The 22266-nt window shown below is 37.7% G+C and overlaps 1 protein-coding gene across 1 annotated transcript in view; it reads left to right on the top strand.

The window, feature by feature from the left end:
* The window catches only part of OSBPL10 (oxysterol binding protein like 10), a 112279-nt gene that overhangs the window by 60730 nt on the left and 29283 nt on the right, over window positions 1-22266 (top strand). Inside the window, exons 5-6 of the mRNA XM_009086144.3 lie at window positions 2001-2211; window positions 10598-10758. Of these exons, the coding sequence (XP_009084392.2) occupies window positions 2001-2211; window positions 10598-10758 (372 nt within the window). The remainder of the gene's footprint in view (window positions 1-2000; window positions 2212-10597; window positions 10759-22266) is intronic.

Genomic DNA, 22266 nt, shown 5'->3' with positions numbered 1-22266 from the left:
AAAGGCTGCTGTAAGGCTGCCTTAGGTCAGCTAGAAAACAGTGAGACTTGGACCACCACCTTGTTTTGGATAAAGGTAGAATAAATCTTTGATTTTATTGAAATTTCTCCTAATCTAGGAAGAATACAGCTGACAAAAGCCTGTAAACTTTTGGGCTGGGTGATAGCTGCAAACATTCAGGTAATTTTCCAAATGTTTTCTAAACTCCCTGATCAGTTTATTTTATACTCCTGTCTAATCTGTGAAAGAATAGAGTTCTTTATTAAGGGGGAGGGGAAAATTAAAATGTTTGAATGTTTTAAATAATGAAAATTAAAATGTTTCAAAATTTTGCATTTGGTTTTCTTCCATATTTTTTTTAATGGAAACAAATCTTGGATTTGGAAGCTCTGAAGCTCTGCCCCCCTCCCCCCTCCCCCCCCCCAAAAAAAAAAAAGGAGAAGAAATAAAAAAAGATAGGAAAACTAGTCACTTGGAGAGATTAAAATAGAATATTTCTGTCACAGTGAAGTATGAGAATGTCAGGTTTTCAATTTCACACTCTTATGCAGGATGGGAAAAGGAGAGAAGCAGTTTTCCATGCAATTATATTGTTTAGTCTTCCAGGGAGATGGTCATCTTTTTTCTCCTGGCTGTTCCTTCTGTTTGCCTCCTTGTGCTCTTTCCATGAAGGAGGAACTTGCATTGCCTGGGATTGATTCTGTGGTTCCCTAAAGCTGCATCTTGGAGAGGTCTGTGGCACCTTCTGACAGGTCTTGTTTTCTGCCAAAGGGAATTAAAATTGTCTGCCAAAGGGAATTAAACTTTTACTGAAGTTTTGGACTCTGTTTTAAATGTTGATTATTAAAATGCCATGTTAACCTTCAGCAAGGCATTTGGCTAAATTTATGAACTGCAACATCATCATCTTGTGTAATTCTAGTCTTTTTTTGCAAGAGTGGTTATTTCATCGCTGAGTTCAGTTTCCTTTCTAGCTTTTCAATGCAGTCAACATATATTTTTTAATCAGTCAATTTGCAGTAATGTAGGAGGGCTGCAGGAAACACACAATACTTGAAAATATAATAATGATAACAAAGTAATGAAGTTTATAATATATTTTTACAGTACAGTAGTGTGAACAAATGGAGCTTGAATCTTTGTTTATTATGATGTCTTCAGATAGATTTTTTCTGAAAACTTTGGATATCTCAAGTGTAGACCTGTAAATTTTTGCAGCAAGTTTTTTGCAAGGTAAGTGTAAGAGGCTTGTCATATGCATATATGATTTCCTATGGGCTGCAAAAATGGAGAGAGAAATTTTGAACCTATTCTTTTTCTTCTGGCTTTAGGATTTTGAAAGTTTGTCAATTTGCTTAAAGGGCAGCCTGCTCAAATACTGTTTTTACCTGCTATACAAGCACCCCTTTCATCTTCATCTGGATGGTCCAAACCTAGAAAGAGGTTAACTTTTTGCCTGACAGCTCGTATTCATATTGGATATGAAATAAGTACTCTAAGTTGCTTCCTATGCTTATGTCTGTAAACTTGAAAATTACTGCATTTTGTAAAAACAGGTCCTTAGTTTGAGAAATGGGTAATACCTGTTCTTAAACTGTGATGAGATACTTTGTATAGGAAAGGAGGAGGAACAGGGTGACTTCCTTGGGCGTCTCAGATCACATACCAAGGCAAGAAAATCTAAGCCTAAATGAATAATGGAGAAGGAAGTAGGATTTTCATACTTCTCCTTACAAAGACTTTCAGAAAGTATGAGTCACTATTAAACCTACTGTGAACCTAGTATTTTAAGAGACTATTTTCTCTAACATAGTCTTGACATTTTTACAGGCCTTTGGTAGTCTCAAGCCCTTCATTTTTGTAGGTGAGTATGTTTGGATCAGAACATTAACATCCATTTGTGGTAGTTCTTCACATTTAGTCACTATTTCAATCCATAAGAATTTAATGGCTACATAGTGATATTTCCTATGACAGCAGATGTTTTTGGATCTTTACAGATCATGAGCCAAGCTGAAGGACAGCAGAAGAATCTTGTACAAGCCATTGAATCTCTCCCAAATTCTGGACCTCTTACTGCCTTGGATCAGGACTTGCTACTTTTAAAAGCTACCTCTGCTGCCACCCTGAGCTGCCTTGGAGAATGCCTGAGTCTGCTACAGCAAAGCATGCATCAAGTGGGCCAACAGCATAACAGGACACTGTCATCAGGTGAGCACAAGCTCCCTTGGGTATTGTTTCATGTGCCTTGGGGTGTTTTATTATGATATGAAGCAGGCAAAATTAACCATTCTCAGAGAGGCAAGTTGGGATGAGCTGCTTGTAAGCTTCTGCAGCCTCAAACACTGTAATTCTTTGCCTAAAAAAAAGGTGCAAAATGCATTGCAGTCAGAAGAGAGAAGGAAAAGAGGTGGTCCTGAGTTTTCTCAGGGAAATTGATCCTGAAGACAGCTACATAAAAAAAATGGGGCATGGGTAAGAGGTATATATAAACCTACATTCTTAATGGAAGTGTGGAACCAGCTTGGTTGTTTTGCTTTGCTCCCCCTCCTTTTTTTTTTTTTTTTTTTTTAATAGATTTCAATCTCAATACAGATTTATTTGATAAAAAAAATGCTATGCAGTGCTACAGAAAAATAATATTTCTAGTTTTCTTCATGCAAGGATGATGCTGAGGTGGATTTATTTTGGTCTGTGGTTTTCTTTGAGTCTGGAAAGAGTTCTTCATGCTTAAAAAAAATAAAAAACATAGCAAGTTTTATGAGCCTAAAATGTCAGTGTGATATTACAGTGAGCTCTGCAGACATGAGCCTCTCAGTCCCCATGTTCATCAGGTTTTTCAGTTCACCCAGTTCTGGATCTGTCCATAATATTGGACCTTGAGCTTTCTGGAAGGGTGGTTAGCATTTTCCCATGCATAAACTGCACTGCCAGGTTTTAAGAACAAGAGCAAGTGTTGATGTAAAAGAAGCAGCAGCAGAGCTCTGGATACGGGGTGGCTTTTTGTGTTTTTTTTGGGCACTTCCAAAACAATCCCCCTCAACCTGCCCTGACTTGCAGTAGGTTCACTGCAGGGCAGGACATGCCCTCAAGAATGCTGAGGTAGCACACTGGGACAGCCTCTGAAGCATTCCCATTGTGAGGAGAATAGAAATGGGAGAGGGTTATTTGGGAAGCAGAAAAATGATATGAAGGTGGTTTTTGGAAAAAACTATTAAACCTTCTGACACCTGTCCTATGGTATGTGCTGACTTCCCCATATCCAGATGCTCATTGGTTTCATAAAGTAGCATGATTTTTAAAAAATTGCCATTTTCTCGTAGAAAATGCAAACCTCCCTTGCACTTACCTAAATAGTAATGATAAAGTGCATTAAATTAAATTATTTGATATAACTTTATTTCAGAAAATTATGGTTTGAAACCCAGATAAAAAGCATCCTTCGAAGAAAAGTTACTTTCTAGTTTCAAGGTCCCTGAAGGTTGTTTTTCATCTTGATGTGATCTAAGTGAATTGCCAAGAGATAGATGCCTTAAGGTGTACATGTCCTTGACTCTGTGTCCACATAGTCTTCTGTTAAATCATTCTTTGTTTTGATTTGATAATGGTTTTTGAGGATCTATGGACAGGAAGAGAGAAAAGCAAGCAAAGTATTAGTAATTGCTTAAAGGGAATCACCTTTAAAAAAAAAAAAAAAGTAAAGTCATGACTATGAAATACTGAATTATAAAATTTAATAATTGTTTTTATTTGTTCTTCCTAAGACTGTAAACTTGCATGAGAATCCTTTCAGGAATCAAAATTCTGTAGCAGTGGTTCGCACCAGCATCTTTGGTGTAACTGAGAACTTGAATGCAAGCAGTTAATTCTTCAGTGTGTGTGTGGGTTTATTCTTTGGTATGGAAGGAAAAAAAAAAAAAAAAAGAACTAAGATGGGAACTAAAAGCTGCTGAAATATTTAGCCTCTTCTCCCTGACTGAAATTATTTTTTTTCCCTAGGCCTTATTATGCAACACAGTTGCCTGAAAGAACCTGGCCTACAAGTCTTGATTACTGATTTTCCTGCACACTTAATCTTTTCCGGGCGTTCTTTGATAGACTTAATGTTTGTGCTGAGTCGGTAGACTTTCAGAGTCATCAAAGCTGCATAAGCTCATACCTATTCAGAATAAAGCCTTTAAGTAATCCCCTAGCAAACTCATTCTGAGAGATGATCTAGTTCATTTTGATTGTGTCTTCCAGGTGAAATCTTTTAATTTTATACCCAGCAGGTACAATGGAAGATCACCTTTTCTGTCACTGTCAGGTGAAAGTGATTCTTAGTTTAAAAACCATATATTCCTTTGGTAGGAATTCACAAATACCTTGCTTGTGAGATGTCACGGTCTCGTGCAATTTATTGCTGAATGCTTCCATCCCAGTGCTGGCTCATTACCTGCTGTGTGGTGTAAAGATGCTAGTGGGCATTGTGGGGCAGAATGCATAGATAGAGACAAGATAGGAATTTGATAATTTATTTTCTTGCTTCTAGCCTACAGTTCATGAAAGCAATGCAGTCCAGGCAGGCAGCAGTCTTCCTTGTGTGGAGTGTGAGAATGACTCAGTTGCTTAGCATGGGTAACTTGAACCTACCCCTGAGTTTTCTTTCCTTCAGCAATCAAAGCTTTTACTGTTGTGCCATAAAGAGAGAAAACTGCCTTAAAAGTAGATACATATCTACCTAATCTGTACCTTTCCTTGTGTCCTTGGGGTCTTTATACCCGATTGTGCAAGTTTTGTGACTTCCCTGGAGGCCTTGCAGTCTTGCTGCCTCTGAAGCAAAGACTTAAAAGTGTCTGAGAGTTTCTGACCTAGTCCTTATGGAATGCTCTCATGAAAATTATAATGAAATAGTTACTATTTTAAACAGACACTGACATTTATTGTTTTAGACAAGAAAAAAAAGTGTCTTATTTCTTTTATGTAAATATTTTTTGTTGCTTTGTTTTCCAGTAATTAAAGTAGAAAGTAATCAGCATTCACTTCAGTGGAATCTTTTCCAGAACTTACAATTATCCAGGTCATGACTTAAAATATTTTTATGGTATCCTTTCTAATGGAATAGTTTAAGGATGACATGGTTTTTCCATTTCATGTTTCTCATGAATTGTCAGTCTTAGATATCAAGCCTACAAGCAGACATGAGGATTAAACTGAAGTCTTCAATCTTGTCTTGAAGGCTAGTCAATGATGTTTTTATTTCTACTCTGAAGCTTTATAGAAGGGTTTTTGTGATTGTCTATTTTGGAAGTAAATCAACAAGAACAGTCAGTGAAGCAAAATCCAGTCTGTGTTTCTACTTTTAAGTAAAATTAATGTCAAAATATTTTCTAGCTGTCATTATTAAAGGTATGTGTATTGATCACTGACTCAATTTTTGTATTTTTTTTTCTTTCATTGAAAAATATGCCAGTGAAGGGTATTAGCTGAAAGTGTTGGTTACATATAGTGTGAGTTGAGGATGAGAGATTGCATCTTTACAAGCTTCTTTGTGTTTGGGAATTACAGTTTTTCTGTAGGATGGTGGAAAATGTCAAGGCCTTTCTTTTTGGCTGGGAATGTCACCACTTGGGTACATCAAAAGTTCCTTCTGTCAGGCTTGAGTTTATTTGGCATGCAGACAAGGAGCAGGTACCTTTGAAAATAAAAATGTGGAGAAGAAACTTTTGTCTTCATTTCTAACTTTAGAAGTTCTAGTGTTATTTTTCCCCAGCTCCGTATACAGCCTTTGGCAGAGGAGTGTCTCCGGAGCCTGTTGACTGCAATTGTTAACATTCTTTCCTCCCAGACTGTGAACAGAGCAAACTTGAATGTTTGTTTTAATGTAGCTCTACCAGCGTATGCTGTGTGTTAGATCTGTTATTTTTATTTTATTCTGGTGTTTTGGCAGACAGAATCCTCTCCTGTAGTAGCAGCCTGCACAGATCAATCCGTTTTTTAATCCGCATTTCACTTTGGCCATTCATTTTCTGAATAAAGCATCTTCACAATAGGAATTCCCTCCCATATTTTTCTTTTTCTTCCTTGCTTGCTTTTCCAAACTGTAGAATGTTTCATTTTTCTTAAGATTTTTAAAAAACAAAAACCAAACTCATCCTTACTGTGGATTTTCTGCAGTTCACTTTAATGTGCAAGTGCTGCTGATTTTGGGTCCCATGGAAACAAATAGATCAGAGATTATTCTGGAGTTGGGGGCAGGATATACTTGAGCTTTTTATTCTCTGTTGTCTCCTTTTTGGAGAAAATAAATGGATAGGAAGGACAAAATCTAGATGCTTTCCATTTGTTCACAAATGACCGCTAGGAATTCTCTTGCAGCTGATGTCTACTCATTTTTCTCTCTTGTCAAGTAAGTCCTTGTTTGTGCTTAAATGCATGTGGAGAGAGAAGAGTGAGGAAAGAAAACAGGAGTACAAATTCTTTGTTACTGGTGTACTTAACTGAAGTTGGCTTGGTCAGTCTGTTTTCCCTTAATTGCACCATCCCCAGCCTTGCTTCTGTCAGGAATAACCAGAACAGTTTGCTGTTCTATCTAAAGGCTAATCATTATTCCTTACATGTTCTTCTTTCATTGGAAGATAACATTATTTTCTAGTCTCCACACAACATTAGCAAATGCAATCTCATGTGAGAAGCAGAGATGCAGCTGCCATTTGCTGTTGCTGGTTCGGTGTGCTGTAGGGATTCAGCAGAGAGACCAAGCTGTCACATCCATCCCTGGCAGGGGAGGAATCCAGGTCTAATATTGGTTTCTCCTCAAGTCCTACCACTGTTAGGGGATATTTGTTAGAGTATATTTAAAATATATCCTGAAAGTGTTATCAATAGATGTTAGTTTACAATTGTGCCAGGGAAAAAAGGCAGGGTTTTTTTTTGTAGTCTCCTAGGCAAGACCAGAGGATTTAAAATTAGAGAGGTTTTTTGTTGTGGAATTGAGATAGATGTTAAGCATATTTCATTCATCGATTATCATGCAAAAGTGAGTTTAAAGGTACATCAGGTACCCAGAAAATCAAAACCAACAAAAGAAAATGATCAACGTTGCTTAACTGAAAAATCTCCTGTAAACCTTCTGTTTGGCGAGAGCTCCCCTCACTCCTGCAGTGTGTACCTGTAGAAGGGAAAGATGTTTCTCCTGTGGGCATTTGTGTGATACAACCTATTGTGCCCTCTAAAATAGATGCTTGTGAACTGCAGCATTGCTGTAGGGAAAGGATAAATAGGTTGTGTCTGGATGCTGTGTTTTGCTTAGGTACAGGTCTTCTCATGTGCCTTGCTGTACTTGTCTGCTGCACGTTCATCACAGTGGAAGCTGCTGTTGAGGGGAAGTGGGAAGGAAGCTAATTTTTGGGTATGTTCTAGAAGAAATCCTGTTTTGTATATACATATGCTCTGAACTTTCAGAGGAATCAGACTTGGGTTTTCACTCCTGGAACTACAGAACTGACACGGTGCAGGTAGAAGAATTCTGGCTGATTTTACTAGTTGTGTATTTGGTATGTCCTTTCTACTTTTTGCATTGTTTACTGCAGAAACAGATATTTTGTTTTAATTAGTGTAGTACTTGGTGTAGTCTTAAAGCAAGTAGTAAAGTAGTTATGTAGCTGTCAATACTTTTATATAATTTGTGAATGCCTTTCTGGAGAATTTCTTTAGAGCTCTGAAATGTATCAAAATAGATTAGAATTTACCTTTCTGTCAACTTGTCAACTGTCTTTGGCTATGACTGAGAAGAGAGAAAAAAATCTGGCTTAAGAAAACCCAAACCAATGACAGCAGTTTTTTCCTAATCTTATCCAACTCAGAAGATAAACTTTATAATTTTATGTTTTTTTTATATATATATATATATATAAAGTCTTTATAAGAACAGGGATTGAACTAATGATAGAAATTTTTGAGTCCCATAAAGTGGCAAAGATGGCAACTCCATTGGAGTGGATTAAATGATTTAGAGATAGCAGCTCAATCTGTGGAGAGTAAATTCCAGTAAAACAACTGGATTAGATATGGCACAGATAACAGGTTTGCCTGTACTTTTGTGATAAGAGTAATTTGTACTAGTGCAGATGAAAACATTTTGGGTGTACTGAAAAACTGAAGAAAACCCTGAAAAACTGTCCTGAAAAGTTTTGGAAAACTGATAATCTGAATAAAGTAGGAGCCATATTGTTTTGGCCTTTCACTTTCCACATTGAGATTGTATTCTAGTCTTAGTTGATTTTAAGATAATTTATGATGAGTTCTTTTATCAGAGATTGCTTTTGCCTGAATGTGAGCTGCTGTATTAGATATATGGCAAGTCCCTTGGGATAATATAAGAATGCTGATATCTCAGAGTAAGATTTGTAGATTAAAGATCATTACAGGTTCCCTGATGGCACTTTGAAACTAGGTGGGAATTTTTTTTCAATTTGCTCAGAGAGATACTCTTTATTTGTTTAGATTTCTGTGCAGTGTGACTTAATATATTTCCCTGCATATTTCTCTTTGGCAAAGTACTCAAATTCCAGATGCACAGTTTAACGAAACAATTTTTCTTATATGCAAAAGTGTTGAGGAAATTAATGTTCTTTATTATCTTTTGGACTGTAACTCTTGGCATCCTGTTGGTGTTGGCTTGGTCATAATATATTTTTAAGATCTGTTTAAAATTTGATTAGGCTGACAAGATTTGTTTTTTTGTGAGGGTAGCATTGCCCTCGATACAGGAGAGAAAATATGCTTGCCTATTTCTAACAGTTTATATTTCTCTTAGAGACTCTAAAATGTGCAGAGAAATACAAAGGTCTTTTTACAATGTGTTTGCACTGAAGAGGAAAACTAGTATAGTGCTTTTAAAAATTTGTTTGTGATGATGAAGTAAATGTTCACACTTTAAAATTTCCCCTGAAGTGAGGTACTTCTTAATGTGGGACTTTTTTATTGTGCTTATTTACATAAACTAGATTTAAAAAAATCAAAAATTACTGTTTACAGTGGAGGCCAAATAGATTGTTTGTGCAGAGAGAAAATGGATAGGCCACGGAAATGATGGGATGTCATATTTTTAAAGATTGGCATAAAGAGAAGTCAGTTCAATTTTTTTTTTAGTGTCTCTGTTATAGGGAAATAACAACAGTAATCCATTATTCAGCTTCTTTGACAAAGAGCAACAGAAAACTAGATCGAGATCTGTTATTGCAAAATAATGAAGACTGAGAAATAATTTGACAGCAGAGCCTTGGAACTAATCTTCCTTTGGCAAGAGGAATTTTGTGTAATTGTATGAAATGCACATTTTAAAAGAAAGCTGGATTTTTTTTCTCCCTGTTAGTTACTCAGATCTTTGAAAATAGATTTTTTAAACTACTTGCTTATGCTTTCCTCAGGATTTCTTCAGCAAAAGATGGCGCCATGAAAGCACCCCAGCAGAGTAGATCTGAACTCCTGCCATGTCTTCATAACTTAGTGCTGTTTTAGATGAGAGGAATGTTCTGTAATTGTTTTGTCTGTAGCATTTGGGAAGAGTTCAGTCAGCTATAGGACTTGTGGCCCATTTTTAATAATGGAAGTGCTACTGTAACACTATGTAGCATAGCCTCTCCAGATCTAACCATTTACTTCACTTAGGAGGCAATCTCTTGTAACCCTGGTCATATGGAGAGGAGAAAGTGCATGTTCTTTAATGTACTTTGTGTTGCTCTGCATCATCTTAAAAATTTGTCAGTGCTGAGAGGAAATCCTCCCTATGGCACTAATTGTATATTCATATATAAATTATGGTAATAAGTGAAGAGCTGTGATTTTCTTATCCATATCTCTATGTTTTATGGCAGTGTGTAATTAATAGCTGAAATTTAAAGTCCTGTGCTGAGGGCTAGTAATTTGACTGTTGAGACTGTGTTTTAGAGCACTTAGGGAGGAACAACTGTGTACTTGCCTTAGCTGATTGTACTTTCTGTCATGGCATCCTTAAATACAGACCCATCCAGGAAATCAAGTGCCCCCAGAAATAAGGGCTGTTCTGATGCCAGGTTTCATTTGATTCATATTTAATGTGTATCTTTCTAATGAGACCTCTTTTAAACTGTGATCTTGATACCAGTAAAGTGTTTTAGAAGAAAATTTTAGTAGTACAGGCAGAAAGAAAATAGAGCTGTTAGGCTTAAAACTTTGATTTCAGGCAGAAGAAATGGAGGGTTTACTTGGATAACTTCATAGCTATGAAAATAGTGGGTAGAGAATTCATGCTTAATTTCCAAGGTATGCCAGATAGAATTGTACAGTCAGGTGGTAGGGCTAGCATTCATTGACTGAAAAAAAAAAATCACAGATAAGTTTGCCTATAAGATGCTTACTTTGATTATTTAGGGTGTTTCTTGCTTCCAAAGGCACAGATATCATTTGAGATACTGCATAAGCTAGTTCAGAAAGTACTAGGTCATTTTTTACTGAAGTAAAGCTGTTCATGGAAGCATAGAAGAGATACAACTCATTTAGATCAGTAGAATGGTGAGGTGGATGGAGGAAATCTGTAATCTTTCTCTTGTAACCTGATACCTATTTTCTGCTTCAGATGGTATCCTGGGATGGCCTGGGCCCAAGTCACACTCCACAGAGGAACTAAAAAACGGTGCCCTCAGCTCCTTATCATCTGCTAGTGCCAACATTACATGGGCAAGTACCATAGTACCATCTGCAGCTCAAGATGCACAGGCACTACAGCCAAACACTGAGGTAAGCCTGCTTGGTCTCTGTAGAGACCTCTGTTGGTTAGATGCAGACCGTGTGTGATGGTGGATACTTTCATTGATAAATTATATTTAGACTGTACTTTGTCTTTATGGTGTACTCTTTGTTTGAAGTTAGTTGTGAAAATGATAAGTTTCATGCAACAGTGCACTCCAAAAACTTGAAAAATATGTTGATGATATTGTTCTGTGCTTTTACTTCTCTGAGGTGCTTGGGTCAGCAAGCTTTGGCAAGTATACAGTTTCTTTCCTAATCTTAAAAGCAATTAACAGATTGCAATACACATTTCTATCCTCTGATGCAAATAAAAGCTATTTATTTATTTCTTATTCTTGTTTGAGGTAGACAGGAAACACTACTTGCTTGCTGCTTGCTCTTCCATGTTAGTGTTTCTTCTTGGGCATCTCTTGAGTATAGCTGACTTGTCTTTGATTTGAAAAATGATGTTATTTCCTGATCCCTTTTCCTGTTAAGTGATTACGGGCAGAACTCATCCACATCATCCTGCATCAACCAGCTGATTTGTGCTTTTGTGGCATTTGCTTGGTAAAGGGCAGTTCTGAAGCATCCACTCTTTGAGGAGACTCACAGCTGTGAGTATCAGCTGTATCAGACATCTCATGCACTGAAAATCTCTCATCATGACAAACTTCTCCAGCTTCTGCTGTCTGCTTCAGGAACCAGTCCTGCCCACAAGGAAAACACTTCACTCTGAGACCCGAGAGATTATAGGGAGCACGTGGAGCATGTGAGACTCCACTTGGAGCACGTGAGACTTGGAGAACTGGAACAAAGATTTTGAGAGAACTGAAGAAACTAGTGAATGCTCTGGGCAATTGGAATGGCTTAAATTAAATGATATTGCTTTTAAGAAAATATGTAATGGCTGGAGACATCAATAAAGCTTTTTTTCCTGTTCTTTTGTAGTATGTTGAATTGAATGTAGTTCAAAAAAGAATTCACAGATAAACCAGGGTTTTTATTAACATGTCCCTTTGGTCCTCTGTCCTTAAAAAGGAATTTTGAATTCTGTTGCACCTAGCGTCCATTTACCAAAATGTTTAAATTTCTTGTAATTGCTTTTTATTAGGAGGTTGTGCAAATTCTTGTTTCAGATAAACCAAGTTTTTAAGACAAAAGGCTACTTAAGAGTATTGTTTTGGGAGTTACTACTTACCTGAACCACTGAAATCTGTTTCCTTAGGATTTTTTTTAGGTTTTGTTGGTATTCTTTTTTATTCTTGATCATCCACTAAACCAAATGGGATGCGGAAGCATGAGCTTTGCAGCAAGAACATAAAGAGCAGCAGCTGATTTTACTCACACTGAGATATCATTTTGTAGTTGAGTTGAGACATTTATGGCCTGTTTTAAATGACAATATTTTTTTATGAGTCCAATCTCTTCCTGTTCATTTGCTGATGAGAGACACTGAGTTGTGTGTGTGACTTGAGCTACTGCTTTGCTTGTGGAACTCATGATTTATTGAGAAGGGAAGAGGGGAATAGAAACAAGTGTAGCACTATCTCTAGTGCAGAATCCTCAGTGCTTTGTGGGCAGTCTTCCTGAAGTGAGCAACCTGCATTTGGAGGCCCTGAGGCATTAGCCATTGAAAAAGAAGAAAAAGAGGTGGGGGCAGAAAGAGTAAGATTTTTAAGTTACAAAAAGGTCAGCACAAGATGTTGTTTTTGGTAGAATCAGTAAGTAGAAGTTTGTGGATTGGTGGAGCAATAAGAAACAGCTGGAATCAGGCATGTAATTTTTGTTATGTAGTAGTATAGTTTAAAGAGCAGGAATTTGGTTTTGTTCCGAGGAAGTGCCTTAAACCAGGATTCATTCCTGGAAATTCTTTAGAAACCTGCATCTTCTCTTACACAGTCTATGTGTGTGATGCTGAGATTGATACTGTTGGCTCTGAATTTGAAGGTTTATTAAAAATGTAGCAAATACACTTTTAGGTTTTGATCATTTTGATGATTTTTTTTTCTGAGAAACTTAGCAGTTTTCCTGGTAAGAGTGTTATCTGAGCCAGGTAGTCATCCAGGAGATGATGTCTGACCTGCCCAATGTTACAAATATGTTTGATTTGACATAGTTTAAAAGTTCTGTGTGCAGGATATAATAATATTTTTAAATGTATGGTGGCCTTGTGTGTCCAAGGCAAGAGCCTAGAACTGGCACTGAGTAGGCACTTTAATTTCAAAGGTGTAAAAGCACTGACTGTGCTAATTACTTAGAATGTATAATAACACATAAAAGCAAATGAAAATCAGCACTTGTTTGTAGTCCAGATACTTTGTTCTTAGTAACAGTGGTGACATTAGCAGAGAATGCTTCTAGATGCCATTAGTAGTTGACATTTTGTTGACATTGAATGCCCTTTCTTTTTTTTTTTTTTTTTTTGTTTTTTAATCTATCTGGTAGCTTCTTTTAGAAGAAAAGAGGAATCCACAAGTGTCATTCAAATGAAACTTATTTCTCTTAATGATTTTCTTTTTAAGAAAACCCAACTGGGCACTAGTTAATCTTGGTTTCTTGAAGAAACTGCTGGGATATTAATGGGGCTCAACTTTCCAAATATACCTGCCAGAAGAAATAGGCCTTGCTTTTATAGAAGTTATGAGATGAGAGTTCTAGTTCCTGTATCAGTGCTATCAAAATTAATTCCACTCTCTTCTTTGACTGGTCTAGATTAAAAAAAAAAAAAAAATCTGTAATTTCATGGTATAACCTCTATCTATTAGTCAGAAGCTATACCCCAAAGGAATGGGAAAGAGATTTTTGACTAACTCTGTGTAATATAGTAGATGGACCAACCAAAAAATTGTGAATTGACCTCTAGTCTGAAATAGAAAATGCCATTAAATGGCTACCCTTGAGGAGCAGCAGACTCAGCTGCTTATATTATGGAGTGTTATTTCTAAGGCAAAGGTAATTTTAGGAATGTGGATGAGCAGTGATTTTCAGAAGAGAACAGAGATGTTGTGTTGGGGCAGAGGGGGTTGTGGGTGACTGCTGAGGAATCTCTCCCATGCAGCTGCCTGCCAGTGGCAGCAGATTCCTGGCAGCATGACCGAGTGGCTGAGTGTGTTTAGTGATAACTGTGCTAATTCTCAGCACAGCATTCACACACTTTGCAGCTGTGCATCAAGGGGCATCATTAAAATACCAGGGACAGGTTTTTTATGTGTTTATGAAGAAGTGTGTGGATCTTTACAATTATCTGGAACAACAAGGTTCATCTAATGCAAATTTCTTTTGAGTACTTAAGAGGAATGTAGAAGGTTCTGGAGCTGAGTTTTGACACCATAGGTAACTAAAGTAAAACTTTTCTTTTTGTTCTGTTGTACTGTCAGGGTTTCAGGAATGCAGAGTTTCTTCTCTGGTGAAATAAGGTAGAAGCTAAAGATTATCCTCTTTAGATAATAGGGTGGTGTTTACTTGCTTTGGTTTATTAAGGGTGTTTCCTGCTTCTAAATGCAGGGGTATCGTTTGAGATACTGCTTAAACTAGTTCAGAAAAGAAAAGATTTTGTGACAGAGATTATTTTCTTGTGTCTTCCTTGCCTATTATTCTTTTAGAGTTGTGATATAGGACAGCATGAAGTTAAAGCCTATTATCTTTACTGAAAGAAATAACCTCTGAGAGTGAATTCCCAGATCAAGAAATTTTGTCTCTTATTTGCCATATTGTTTTTAATGTTTTATAAGTCTCTAACTTTTAGTTAGCGGGTTTTTTTTTCCTGTCCACCTGAAACATCAGATGGAAGGGATAAGGGCTGAGCTGCACAGAACTATCCTCAGTCTAATGATAGTTGATGTAAAATGCTCTTGTGCACCCCTTGTGAAGGTCTTTTTGGCATAAGTTGTGTTATAATTTCAAGGTAATTTTTAGGGTTTTTCCTTAAAGCAGAACAGAACCAGTCTGGTATGAAATGTGCCAGAGGTACACTCTTCAGACCTGTGGTGTGAACTTGGTCTCTGTCTAGGCTGCCATAAATGGGACGCTGCTTTCTTCGTTTAAGGTTTAATAATTTTGAAATTCTTTTCAAGAAATACTGACATTAATTAGTTTGAATCTCATAGTAAATTCAGTTGTAATAAACTTGGTACCAAAGCAGAATAAAGTTATGAATCCCTTTCATGGTGAACTATTATTTCAGTCCAACTAATTGTCATTTTGGGATCAGAATTCCCCCTCTGAGCTGACAAAGAGTGACTGCCAAGTTCTTCCCCAGACAGCTAAATACAAATAAGAAACAGGCTTCTTTTTTTTTTTTTTTTTTTTTTTTTGGTGGGGTCTGAAAGGGAAGGAATAATTTTTTTTATCTAATAGTTCTGTTAAGAATTATTTAAAAAAATTGTTCTGTAGCTAGATCTTCAATATAGTCCTCTTCATGTGATTTTTTTATGCCTTAAAATGCCATGCCAGCTGATTCTTCCCATCCTGTGCATCTGGTATCTGTGCTGTCTCTGCTTTCCTGTCCCTAACTTTCCCTTGCCTGTGAGCATGAGAAGCTATACGCCTGCTCCAAATGGAAGTGTCTTTTTAATGGGATTGAAGTTTGAGCTCTGTAGGATTGAGCCTTTAGCTCTGATTATCTAACTGCTAAGCAGGTTTTAATTGTGATAGTGATTGCAAGGGCAGTCAAGTCCAGGTTATTAAAGATATTTTGGTCCCCTAGATGATTTGAACCTTGGTGTTTTCAACTGTAACAGGGAACTGTTCTATTTGGGAGAGTGACTGAATTGCTTAATGTTATAAGTTGATGTATTTTTTTTCCCATTTCTTCAGGTGATAGTTTCTTTCAAGCTGCAATTTGTTTTTTATCTGTATGTAAGTATATATCTTAACATGACTTTAGAGCTATTACAGAATGTATTAGAGATGCTAAGAAATAATTTTAAAAATGCTCATGCAATTTTAGACACTCAGCTGGATAAAATGAATTATTTCTAATTCAAATATTACCTTTATTTATCTGTGTCTCAGCAGATGTGCCCAGGTCTGGGGATTGTTTCCTGGTATAATTTGTTTCTAGGGTTTCCTAATTCCTTTTTGTACCTGACAGGAATGTGTATAATTGATGTTGGAGATGAGCTTAGCCATGAACATACAGTGCTAGCCACAAGAGCAGTAATGGAAGAACAACAGATCAGGAGGGGAAAGTAATGTCTGCAGTATTACAGATGGTTCCTTTTCACTGGTAGTACAGACATTACAGGGCTTCTCAGTGTGCTCTGCTTTTTGTCCTCTGCATGATTAAGTACTTTTCAGGCTGAAGAGCAGAGTGAATGGCCTGTAATGATTTAGCTAAATTAATCTCTAGGCAAAGATGGTACCAGTTAATCCATTCACTATGCAGACCATCTAAAAAATGAAATCTGAGGTAATCAATTGAAGGTGTATTTAAGGATAATCAAGGGAATGTATATTTAAGGATTAAATGTACAATTAGACTAAAAGTAGAATTAAATGACCCTAAGCCTGCTACAGCAGCACTGACAATGACTAAGATTTTGAGGTTGGGTTTTTTTGTTTTTTTTTTTTCCTGGCTTTCTGGAATAGCTACTGTGTCAGCAGGCAGTCCTCCAGTAAAACTGTTTATGCAAATAATTAATACAAATTCTATCACCAGCCAAACCCACTGCATATTATTGAATCACTTCCACCTCCAAAATGCTTGTGTTCCAGCTGCTATCTATATAATTGAGAGCAATACTCTGTGTAAAAAACCCCTTATTCCAAATCTGCTTCTAATTTGAATAAATATGAGGTTCTGATTCATGTGGCATTCCATAATTACTAGTGAAAAGTCAGTGAAATCTAATCATTGGAGTATAAAGAACTTGGGCTCTCTTGCAGTAAGGCTTAAAAATTACCTTTAAGTGGATTAGTTGCATACTCTATTCAGTATAAACCTGTGCCCCTTGCTAAAGGAACTCCAAAGTCAATGTTAATTTTATTTCAGGATTGTGTGCCGATTTGTTATGTGCCAGTTAATTTGCTTTGTGCTATCAGTTTTATTTCTTAGTATGTGTATATAGGTAAGATTGGTGATACTGCCCATTAGAAATCTTACCCATCTCATTAAGACTGTCAATTCCTTAACTAGACCTTACTAAGTTGAGCTCAACTCTCTTACAGGGAGAGTTTGTCTCAGGTTGGCATTGCTGTATCTTGCTTAGTGGATCATCCAGACTGGCTTCAGCTGTTCTGTCTGGTCTTGCTAGAAAAAAACTGGGGTTCTCAGCTTGTGGTGATGAACTGTAGTAGTTCTTTATTTGAAAAGCCCAGAATGTGGAAATAAATCTCAGCAGTGATAACAGAATTGAATTCCAAAATTTGTCCCAGAGGAGGAGTGGGAAGGAGCAGGTGAAAAAGGCAGAACTCTTCTACATTAATAGCGAGTTTTCATTTTGAGATGGACCAAGTGATTGATTAATCAGACTGAGAACAGCTCTTAGAAACTCTTAAAGCAGAGAGTTCCACTGGCCTCAAGAAATTAGACATATAAAAGAAGACAATCTTCTAGGCCTAATTTGTTTCACATACACATTGAATGTTCTCCTGCTATGATTTATAATGATTCAGTTTTCTTTTAAAAGACTTCAGGATTTTTGTTTGGGTTTTTTGAGTTGTGTGTGTTTATCAACAATGTGAATATGTATGGGGGATGAGCAATGAAATTGTAGGAAGAGTCAGGGTGGTTTAATAAATGTGTTGTCTTGGGGCAAGACTGTTAATACTGCTTGGATTAACATGTCTTTACCATTTCTATCCTTTTACAAATATGCTGACATGTGATACTGCGCCCAAGAAATAGCACTGTGAGAACTGGATTTACATATAGATTGGTATTGCAGGACCAGATGATTGTAAAGGTTAAATTTGTAGTTGTCCATCTTTTTGTGCTCTCTTTGCATATGTGAGTGGTGTATTATTGACTAATGTGGCAGTATTTTTCTGCAGTAAATTTGCTTAGCCAGCATACAAAGCGACATAAAAGAGAATTACAGCTGGCTAAATGACTTGAGCTTTGTTACTTCCTAACTTTTCAGTTGCTGGGCTTTGCAGGCAGAATCATAATGGAATCATAGAATACTCTGGCTTGAAAGGGACCTCCAGAGGTCCTGCAGCTCAGCACTGTGAGAGCAGTGCTAATCCGGTCAGCTTGTCCAATCCTGAGCACCTCCCACAGTGGGGGTCCCACAGCCTCTCTGCAGAAAATCTTGCAGTTCTCTAGGGATTTTGTCAATGGGAGCAAAGAGTTGTTTGATAAGGAAAGGCATCATACTCAATGTGCTGTACTGTCTGCTGAGCACTAAAAGGGACCTACCTGCTGTGGCCCTTACCAGAAGGTGTTTGTCCTCCCCTTCTTCACAGGGATAGGAGGTCTGAAGAACCTACTTCTTCAGGTTTCTCCCCAAGGATCTCATTCTAGAGAGGATGCCTTGTAGTACAGACAAGTGTCTGAAGTGTAGCTTTCTGCCAGCTTTTCCCCCCATGCTACTCTCCTGCACTGACCTGCAGCTCAGTGCAGTCTTTTGTCTTCAGCTTCCCAAAAGTTATAACCATGCAACTTTCAGACCCCTTGCAGTGTCTGAAGTGCTGCCTGGCAGTGGCTGGAATCTGTCCTGCTGCACTCTGTGGTTTGTAAACTTGTACACCTGCTTGGGATAGTGTCAGATACTCTATTTTTTGCCATTTGCTTCTAAAAAATTTAATTTGCAAAATAAAACAGCAAATGTTTGAGGAAATTATTCTTTCCTAGTATCTGCGTTGCATTAGATATTAGATTATAGATATTAGATTAGATAAAATTGTTTATGATGTGATACTGTCTATCTTATGGTTCTGATTTATGCCAATCTTCAAGGTTTTTTTGCTTTAATTTAGGACAAGTCCGTGGGGCTTTTCTCTTCATGTATTTTGTTTCATAGTCTCATGTTACTATGTCTTCCTGATGATACCAGTGATGAAATATATTTATTCCCAATTCTTACTGAATTTATGCAATACTGCAAAGTCCTCTTGTATTTTAGGATTCAGGTTAAACAGTTCTGTACTTCAGTAGCCCTCTTTTCATCAATGTCACAAGCATGTGTGGACTGGTACTGAAACCTAATCTTTCCCTGTGGAGTCTGTGCTTGGGAATTAGCTGCTTTTCAGCCTGTTTTCAGAACTGACTACTTTAGGTTTATGAAAATCGATTTTTGCAAGAGGAATTGTCTTATGAAGAATATACGAACATGTGGGGGAAAAGTTGTCCAATAAACATTATTTGGTGCATAACAGGATTACAGTGATGTAGGTAACCCAAATGAGGAACTTATAGATTCTTTATTTTTAAACATAATCTTTATTTTTAAACATAATTACTTTCAGAGTTAGCTTTGAGTATTTTTTCTGAATGATTGCACAGGCTATACTGCAACATAAACACAGATGTTCTTTGTTTCATGTTACATGCACTTGCTCCTATTCTTTAAGCAAGAAATCAGTCTTTTTTATTTTGAAATCTCTTATTGTCTGGTCTTCATCACTGCTACATTATGTTCAGCCCTAAATATAGTCAGAGGTCATAGTAAAACACATCAGCAGTGTGGGAAAAGGCAGCTTTCTGAGCTTGTTCTTTAATGATGGAAAGACTTCTGTTCCCAGAGATACTCCTGGAAAACATTAACAACAAGACATTAGTGCAGTTCTCTAAGTGGGTAGGATCTGGATAATGTGCTTGTCTCCAGATGCCTGTCAGATTATTTTTGTTGAGAAGGAAAAAGATTGCAGATCTATTTGTCACCTAAGGTAGAGGTTTTGTGATAGCTTTCTTTGCTTGCATTGTCTGTGTGTCAGCCTGTCTGTGCAGTGTTAGTGTCAAGATTCATTTCTGCTTTGCTGGCTTGCTTTGCAGTGAGGGGATATCTCCTGAAGAAGGATAGCTTTTTCTTGGTTCAGTAGATATCTCTGATATTACATGTTGTATCCAATTAATCTTCTGTGATAGACAGATTGCCACACTTTGATCCTTGCACTTGTCCCTAGCTGAGAGATTTTCTGTACATCAAGTGTGTTTAGCATATTCAATGATAAACAACCCCAAGCAACAAACCATAAAATGTATACAAATTATCCATACACACAAAAAAGAGATGTTTTAATCATTGTTGGTCCTAGTTTGAAGAATATTATTTTCTTTGGAGACCTGAAATACCAAACACAAATAGCAAATTTGGCAAGAAATTAATTTATGGGCACTCTGTAGACATTCTTTTCTGATGTTAGCTTTTTCTACCAATTTTGGCCTATTAGTGCTGAATGATGTATCCACAGTTACATAAATGCTTTGGCCCCACACTGTCAGAACACAAAGTTAGATACAGCAGTTACTTACCTATTCAGATAGATATGCCTGGATTATTTTTCTTGGCATACATAGCTTAAGGTACATAGAAAATCTGCCTATTTTGCCATTTTTCCTTTCTTATATGAAGGAGAAAGTAACTGTCTTGCTGGTTGGTTCTCTATGTAGATGACAAAAAGAGAGTGGTATTTTTGCTTGCCATGGTGGTGTTCTGTGTAAGTTATAGTGTGTTCACTTTTTCATTGTAAAATCCTTCTCTTTTGATTCTCATCCTCTATCGCTTGCTTCAATATTTTAAAAGTTAACTTTAATTTTGGTTCATCATTATTAGAGCTAAGCTTTAATGACAGAATGCTAGAAGTGTCCCTGTGGGTGTGTGATTTGGGGTTTGAAGGGGGCGGGTTCCCCCTTGGGGTGGTAGCTTTTTTCTGCATTAGAGGAAACCATTTCTGTGAAATACTCAGAGTAGATTTTAAAAAATGCAGCTGAACTGAACCTGCCTATTTTGCTACCTTTAAGAAACCTTTTTCAGGATGAAATGAAGGTGTACACATTGAGAGCTTTGCTCTCAAATGGTGCTAACACCATTTAAAATCTGCTTTGCTTCTGGGCTCATTATGTGGCTTTGAAAACATCAAACCTGAACATTGGACAGCCTTAAGTCTCTTTGAACGTCACTGTAACTTTGGTATCCAGGTGCCAACATTACAGTGGGCATATGGGATGTCAGTATTTGAGGTTTTATCTTTGATCTGCTCATTCTTTGCAGTGATCAGTCACAGATGCCACCAGAAGCAAAGCATAAATAAGACTACAGTCAGATGGAGGGAGGCCAGGGCTCAAGCAATAACCTGACTTCACCAGCACTTTTACAGCTCCATTTTTCACCTTCCTCTGCTTACATTGTGTGGTGGTAAACGTTGAGAATAGTATTTTCCAAATTATTTTTTTATTTGAACTGCTCTTGAAGAGTAAACAATTTTATATAAAGAGATCAGGAATTTGTTGGATGTTAAAAAGTTTTACTGCCTTATAGCTAAGATTAAGGTTGATAATCTGTAAATGAAATGCATTTGGAAGTTAGAGAAAAAGTGAGTGGATGAAAATGATTCCAGGAATCAGTCTTCACAGTGGGCACTAAATGTGTTTCAGTCTTTGTTTTGTTTCAAGATTTAGGTTTAGTTTCTATTAAATTCAGTTTTCTATATGGGAATGATTCCTCCTTTCAATAGTAGGTTTGTGTGGCAAGATTGTCATAGTGGGGGGGCCAAAGGGGTGGTTTCTGTGAGAAGCTGCTGGAAGCTTTCTCTGTGTTTGACAGAGCCAATGCCAGAGGGCTCCAGGAATGACCTGCTGCTAGCTGAGGCTGAGCCCATCAGTGATGGTTGTAGGGCGTCTGGGATAACTGACTTACGAAGGGAGAAAAAAAGGAACCCTGCAGAGCAGCAGCAGAGAGAGGAGAGAGAATGTGAGAGAAGCAGCTGCAGACACCACAGTCAGTGAAAAAGGAGGGGAAGGACATGAAATAGTCCAGTTGCCAGAGCAGACATTGTTCTGCAGCCTGTGGTGCGGCCCATGGTGGGTCAGACTCTCCCTCTGCAGCCCATGGAGCACCACAGTGAAGCAGATACCTGCCCACAGCTCCTGCAGGACCCTGTGCTGGCTGGGGCAGGGACCCTGTGGAAGCTTATGCTGGAGTAGATTCCTTGTAGGATCTGGATCTGTGCAGAGAGTAGCCAACTCCTACGAGAGCAGGTTTTCTGGTAGAATTTGTGGCCCTGTGGGGGACCCATGCAGGAGCAGGCTGTGCCTGAAGGACTGTACCTTGTGGGAGGAACTCTTGGACATGCAGTTTGTGAAGAACTGCAGCCCATGGGAAGGACTCACATTGGAGAGGTTTGTGGCTGACTGTCCCCTTTGGGAGGGAGTCTGTGCTGGAGCAAGGGAAGAGTCTGCATCACAGTTCCCCTCAGACAAGGTGTGAAGTACTGACTGCAGCTCCCGTTCTCTGTCCCCCTGCACCCCTGTGGGGAAGTTGGTAGGAAGCAGTAAAGTTAAACCTAGGAAGAAGTGGTGGGAGGATGGTGTTCAAGATTTGTTTTTATTTTCTCATTACCCTGCTCTTACTT

The sequence above is a fragment of the Serinus canaria genome, chromosome 2, assembly GCF_022539315.1.
Source record: "Serinus canaria isolate serCan28SL12 chromosome 2, serCan2020, whole genome shotgun sequence".
Taxonomy (NCBI): Eukaryota; Metazoa; Chordata; class Aves; order Passeriformes; family Fringillidae; genus Serinus; species Serinus canaria.
This window is presented reverse-complemented; position numbering and strand designations above follow the sequence as displayed.